The sequence below is a fragment of the Microtus oregoni genome, unplaced genomic scaffold (genome assembly GCF_018167655.1).
Source record: "Microtus oregoni isolate MIOR12 unplaced genomic scaffold, Mior012 000006F_ref0000085, whole genome shotgun sequence".
NCBI lineage: Eukaryota > Metazoa > Chordata > Mammalia > Rodentia > Cricetidae > Microtus > Microtus oregoni.
This window is the reverse complement of record NW_024543065.1, coordinates 57,492,035-57,498,538: the sequence shown is the minus strand read 5'-3', so window position 1 is coordinate 57,498,538 and position 6,504 is coordinate 57,492,035. Positions and strand designations below refer to the sequence as shown.

At 48.1% G+C, this 6,504-nt stretch overlaps 1 protein-coding gene across 1 annotated transcript in view; it reads right to left on the bottom strand.

The window, feature by feature from the left end:
• Positions 1–232: 232 nt before the first annotated feature.
• The window catches only part of Wdr87 (WD repeat domain 87), a 33,086-nt gene continuing 26,814 nt past the window's right edge, over positions 233–6,504 (bottom strand). The window contains exons 9-12 of the mRNA XM_041654616.1: positions 6,165–6,433; positions 2,279–5,751; positions 1,906–2,140; positions 233–1,836 (exon numbers count right to left, since the gene is read on the bottom strand). Coding sequence (XP_041510550.1) covers positions 233–1,836; positions 1,906–2,140; positions 2,279–5,751; positions 6,165–6,433 — 5,581 coding nt within the window. The remainder of the gene's footprint in view (positions 1,837–1,905; positions 2,141–2,278; positions 5,752–6,164; positions 6,434–6,504) is intronic.

Below are 6,504 nucleotides of genomic sequence, written 5' to 3'. Positions count from 1 at the left end.
AGTTTTGTTGCAAATGAGAATCTTCTCTTTATTCCACATACAGAAACTGGATTCTACAGCTGGGTAGGGAAGAGCAACAACTTCGACCTTGCTCTATGTCCGTCCGTGTGGGCCCTGGAGATGGCCTACTTTCTGATAACCATGCCCTTGTCCATTTGAGAATTAAAACTCTTGATGTTCAGCCAATCCCGGGTTAGGGAGTGGGAGTGATAGCATGAGTAGCCAATCCCAGTTAGGGGGCGGGAACAATAACTCTAGGCGCTTTCTTGGTGAGGTGAAGATCAGCTTGGGGCAGGCTCTTCCAGGCAAGTTCGAGGATCCCATACTTGGCAATGCCTTTGGGACGAATGGTGTGCACATTATTCTGCCCAGGGAGAGGTAACACTTCTTGGAATTCCAAAGGGATTTGTGGGAGATGGGAGGCACCACAAACCAAGCAGTATAACAGCCGCTCCCCGGGCACTAGCTCCACCTCCAGGGCCTTCAGAGTCCCTTTGGAGACGAACTCTTGGGAGTGAGGCTCTTCTCTCAGTAGCAGGTCCTGCAACAGCCTCTGGATTCGGGGGGACTTAAGCTGGTAGAGGTCCATGAGCTGGTAGAACTTTTCCATCCAAGTAGCCGGATCTTGGGCATACCGCTCCTGTAGCATGCGCAAAACATGATAGAGCGCCACGAATGTCTCCCATGAAGGGAGTGCTTCCTTTTCCTTTGAGATGGACTTTTTCTCTAACTTAGGCAGTTTGGGATACCTGCTTTTACCTTTAAGATCCCCGAAATCCTTTTGAAACATTAGTGCCAAGGTTTGTTTGTTTACAGAAGAATGGGCATGGGTCAAAATGTTTCTTGTGGTAGGATCAAAAGGTTGTGTCTCCATTTCCTCAAGAACACTGGACAGATGCTGCATCCGTGCACTTCTGTACGGCTCTCCTAGAAGTTGCCAGTGGATAGCCTTTGGATCTGTAACCCTCTTGGTAGCTAGTGGGAACTCTGGTATGGGGACAGCTGAAGGTTTTTGCCAGCTCTCTTCCTTTCCCTTTATAGGAGGAATCACTTTTAGGTGTTTGGGGCTCATGGGCTCCCTCTTAGGTTTTAAGGTCACCGTGCTTCGAGAGTCCACAGTCTGTTTGTGACGGTGCACGATGGCTTCAAGGATCGCCAGGCGCAGCCACTCCAGGTCTCCTGTGGAGGTGAGGTCTTTGAGGACCTGACACAACCTGTGGAAACTGTCTCTAGGAAGCTCTTCTCCTGCTTCCATCTGTTTTAAGACACCATGCAGCCATTCTAAGTCTGAGATACCTACATCTGAATAGCGTTTCTGTGTCGAGATCTCGGGGAGGGGTATCTGGCCCGTTGTCTGTCCTGCCAGAAAAGGATGATGCTGCAGAAGCCACTTGGCCTGTGGTGTTTTTTGTTGGAGTCTGTGAGCTTCCATGGCCCTGCTAACAATTCGAGATGTGAGTGGTTTTATAATGGCTATCGGTTCATACTCGGAGATTGTATCCAAAAGGTGTAGGGGTTCCAGCTTATATTTCTCCAACCATTCCCTCTCTTTATCTATAAACTTTGTCTTTAGGGATAACTTGGATGTCTCAAATTCTGGAGGCTTTTCTTCCCTGAACGTTTGTTTTGTCACTTCTGGTGGCAATGGTTTCTTCCTTTCCACCTCCTCGTCGACTGGAGTCTCTTTTCCAGGAAGGCTTTTCGGTGCCTCTAGCTTCATAGCACTCCCTTTGAGCTCAGGGATTCCTAGTCCAATGGGAGGGAATATTTCCCTTCTTGGTGGGAGCCTCCTTCTTTCTTGTTGCACCTTAGGCTTTTCTCTTTTTAACACCACCTCTTCCTTCACTTCTTCCAACACGTGTTTCTTCTTCACACTCAGGCTTTTCATCTCTTCCTCACTCATGCTTTCTTCAGTCTCCTCCTCTTCCTCCTCCTCTTCTTCCTCCTCTTCCTCTTCCTCCTCCTCTTCCTCTTCCTCCTCCTCTTCCTCCTCCTCTTCCTCCTCCTCTTCTTCCTCTTCCTCCTCATGCACCTTTCCCACCATCTTTTTCTCTTCCTTTTCTATCTCCTTCTCCTCTTCTTTCTCCACTTCCTCCTCCTCTGTTACCTTTTGTTCCTTCTTCTCTTCTCTCTTTTCTATCTTCTCCTCCATTTCCTTCTTTTCCTCCTTCTCCATATCTTTCTCTCCCTCCTCCATCTCCTCATCTTTCTTCTCCATTTCCTCCTCCTCCACCTCTTCTTCTTCTTCTTCCTCTTTTTCTACTACTACTACTTCTACTTCTTCTTCCTCTTCCTTCCATTCCTCCTCCTCCTCCTCTTCCCTTTCTTCATCAGACAAACTCTCTGGCTCTACCACTACCTCATGTAACAGGCTTTCCATTTCCTTGGGAAAGCTCTCTTTACATTCTATCTGTTCTAACAGACCGTAAAACTTTTCTGTTCCAGGAAGAAGTCCCACCACAGCATGTCTCCTTCTCCATAATTTTTTGAAGACCAGAGCCTCCTCCTCTACCCCAAAGCCCTCATCCTCCTCCAAGAACTCCATCTGATCCCAGGCAAGTTCACTTTCTTCTTCGGCTACTCTTTGCTCTTGGCTTTTCAATCTTATCATTTCCCTGGCCAGATGTCTCTGTATCATAGCCAGTTTCTTCTCATCCTCGATGACTTCTAGCTGTTCTTCATTAGCGTCCAACTCCTTCGCATCAAGTCTGCCCTCCTCCTTAGTTATCCTGGCCTCCTTCACAAACAGTGTCCGTTTTATCTTTGTCATCTTTGTCTCTTTTTGGGTCATTTTCCTTTCTTTGCTGATGAGTTTTTGAAGTGCCTTTATAGATTTTTTTGTTTGCACTACCTGGCGGAAGACATTAACCTCTTTTCCCATTCTCCTTGTTGCTTTCGCTAACCTCCTTTCTTCCTGGGCTTGTATCCGCTGTCCTCTGGTTAGCTCCAGGATCTCCCTGGCAGCATTCTTCTCCTCTGTCGCCAACAGCCTGTCCTCATAGACCAGAATCTTCTCCTCCAATGACACTCTCTTATTCATTAGGTCTATTTCATGCTCAGTCAGCCTTCTTCGGCTCAAGATTTCCTCTTCAGTGCCTCTCCTGGAGAGCAGCTCTGACTCCCCTGCCAGCCTCAGCTTCTCCGCGGCCACCTTCTTCATTTCCTCTGTCAATGCCATGTCTTCTCTGGCTATCTCAGTCTCCTCTCTGAAGAATTTGCTTTCCTGGATTATTTTCGTCATGTCGTCAGCTAACTTTATTTTTTCCTGGGCCAGTTTCCCCTGTTTTTCTGCCAGAATCATATCTGCCTCCTCCAGTTTCTTCCCTGCTTCAACCAGCTTCTCTCTTCTTGCCAGGAGCATCTGTTTCTCCTCCATCAGCTTCTTTGAGACTTGAAGCAGTTTCTCCCTGTACACCTTCAGTTTTTGTTTTACATCCTGTAACTGCTTTTTCCCCTTGAGGAGTTTTTCTTCATTCTCATGGAGAGCTTTTTTTCTCCCAGCCAGTCTCTCCTTTTCCAGAGACAGCCTTTGCTTCTCCTGGGCCACAACTTCTTCTGCCTGGGCCAGTTTGTTCTTCTTTTCCCTCAGTTCCTTCTTTTTCTGGGCCAGTCTCTCCTTCTCCTGGGACAGCTTCTCTTTCTTCTCCCTTAGTTTCTCCTTCTTCTCCAGCAGTCTCTTCTCCTCGTTGGGTGTTCTGTCTTCCTTCTGGGCCAGTTTTTGCTCTTCCTTCAGCAATTCATACTCCTGGGCCAGCATTTTCTCTTCCAGGGACAGATTCTCCTTGTGCCTGGCCACCATCTTCTCCTCCTTCATCAGCTTCTCACTTTTCTCAGCCAGTTTTTCTGCTTCCTCATTCAGCTCATCCTCTTTCCATGCTAGCTCCCTTTTGTCCCATTCCAGGTTCTTCATGTCCTCTTTCAGCTCCTTTTCTTGCCCTTCCAGATTCAGTTCCTTTTGGGTCATGGTTTCCATTTTCTGGGCCAACACTGCATTTACCTCAGCCACTTTGGCTATTTTCTTTGCGAGTTTTTCTTCTTCACGAGCCAATTTCTCCAGCTTTCTGGCCAGATTCTTTGTTTTATGGGCCAGTTGCTCTGCTTGTTTACTTAGAAGTTCCTCCTCCTCACCAAGGGTCACCTCGATTTGGGCCAGGTTCCCATCTGCAGCACCCCTCTTCACATATTCCTGGGCCAGTTTTCTCTCTTCCTGGGCCAGCCTTTTCTCTTCCCGTGCGAGTTTCTCCTCCTCTCTTGCTAGCACCCTCTGCTCTTTGGCTCGCTGTCTCTCGGCTCGGGCTTGTTCCCACTGGGCCCTGGCCTCTCTCCGTGCCTTTCTCCGTGCCTTTCGGATCTGTTTCTGCTCTTCTGTGAGAGGCTCTTGTCCCTTCCTCTCCTCCTCCTCCCCCTTCTCAGACTCTTCCTTGGACTCTTCAGGCAGTATTTCCCCCATATCCAATTCTGTCTCACGTTTGGCCGTTGCTATGGTATTTTCCCAGACCTGTTTCCATTCGTCCCATCTCAGTCTCTTACTCTCCTCTCCCTCTCCTTCTGTACTGGGCAGTAGCTCTCCTTCAGCCTGGAGTCGAGCCTCTTCTTCAAAACGCTTCCTGTCCCATTCCTTCTTCCATTCTTCCCAATGTATTGACCTTTGACTCTCGACTGTCTTCCACTCTTCCCAAGACTTCTTCCACTCGGCCCAAGACAACTTTCTCTCTTTCACCTCTGCTTCTTCTTCTTCTGGTTCAATCACTTCCTCTTCTACTTGGGCCACGCCCTCTAGTTCTGGTAGTTCTGGAGTCACAGCCAACTCCTTTGTGGAGACTGTCTTCTCTTTTTGAACTTCTTTCATTTTCTCCTGTTTAGCCATCTTCTTAGCTTTCTTCCCCTCCTTTCTGGGCTTTCCCTTTCCTTTGACCGCCTCACCTGATTCTAAGAAAGCAACTTCTCTTTTCTTGCCCTTTTTCTGAGTCACTCCCTCTACCTCCTTTTCTTCCTGTTCTTTTTCTGGTGTTTCTTCTCCTGCCTCTGGTATCTCTTCCTCGGCCTCGACTGCCATGTCCTCTCCAGTTACTTCTTCATGAACAAAATCTGCTTTTCCCTCAAGCTGGGCTACTTGCCACTCATCACCCTCACCCACGGCTCCCCCTTCTCCCTCCTCCAGTGGGCAAATCTCCATAAAGAGTTCCCAGCTTGGATGCTTATCTATCAGGACCTCCTTAGCAGTGGCCAGCAGCTCAGTGCCTAGGTCCTCCACCATCTGAGTTTGGGAACCAGCTATCCTCAGGTTCATGAGCCGACAGAGGTCATCCCGCCATTGCGTGTCTGTAATAAGACCCCTGCCAGGGGTCCCCGCGGCGCCCCTCCTGGAAGTTCTTGGCCTTCTCCTCGGTGGCGGTGGCGGTGGTGGAGGTTCCACAACCGGAGGTATGATATCCTCACCCACAATTTCAATTCCCAATTCTTCTTTTTTCTTCTTCTTGTGCTTTCTGGGTTTTTGAGCTTTTTTGTCTTTCTTATCTGCAATTTTCAGCTTTTTCCTCAATTTCATGGCCACAGAAATGTGATCCTTTACGATATCTTTCTCTGAAATTTCAATGTCTTTGGGGCTCTTTACTGGGCTCGCTGCTGAAGTCCTGGAATGGGTTGTGAGGACCTCGACCATTTCAGCTTCTCCCTGGTCGCTTGCCTCCTCTAGTTTTTTCTGTCTAGCTGCTTCTTTTGCTTTCCTGAGACGTCGCAACAATTTCCGGACTGAAGGAAAATGCAAGACACGTAAGTGAGAAAAGCATGATGGGTAAATGAAACGCTACTAAAGAAGGCTAGGCGGGGCCTGTCTTTTAAAGAGGCATTCTCAGCCAGGTCCCAGCACTTGGGAGGCAGAGGCAGGTTCGAGGCCAACCTGGTCTACAAAAGCTATTTCCAGGACAAGCTCCAAAGCTACAGAGAAACCCTGTCTCGAAAAAACAAAAACAAAACAAAAGGAATTCTCCTTGGTAGGTGTGTGCCCAGGTTGTGCCTCCTTATCCAAGGTCTTCCAGAATCTGTGTAGATATTTCCTAGGAGAACTCTCTCTTCTGGCCCTCTGTTTGTCTACCTACCTATTTAATGTCTTGGGACCCTCTCTAGTCCTAACTAGCCTTTCTCTTAGGGACCCTCATACATACCATGCCTTTTACTAGCTGTTCGGACCCGTCTTTGGCTTTTGCTGGACTTGACCTCAGGTTCTTCAGGAACTGGGAGAGGTAGCAAGGAAAGGGCCTTATGAGGTACAGTAGAAAATGGGAGTTCTAAAGAAAATTCAGGCTTTTTCTCTCCTTTGGACAGTGTCAGATTCTCATTTAATCGCTGATCTACTTGAGTAATGAGGATTTGAATATCTGTGGGCCGCATTCCCAGAAGATGGTCCAGGGACTCCGCCCCAATCAGCTCTTGCCTATGAAAGTCAAAGAGAGAATGGACTGTGTTGAGTCGGGCACCAGTGGGGAATAGGAAGAGAAGAGAGCA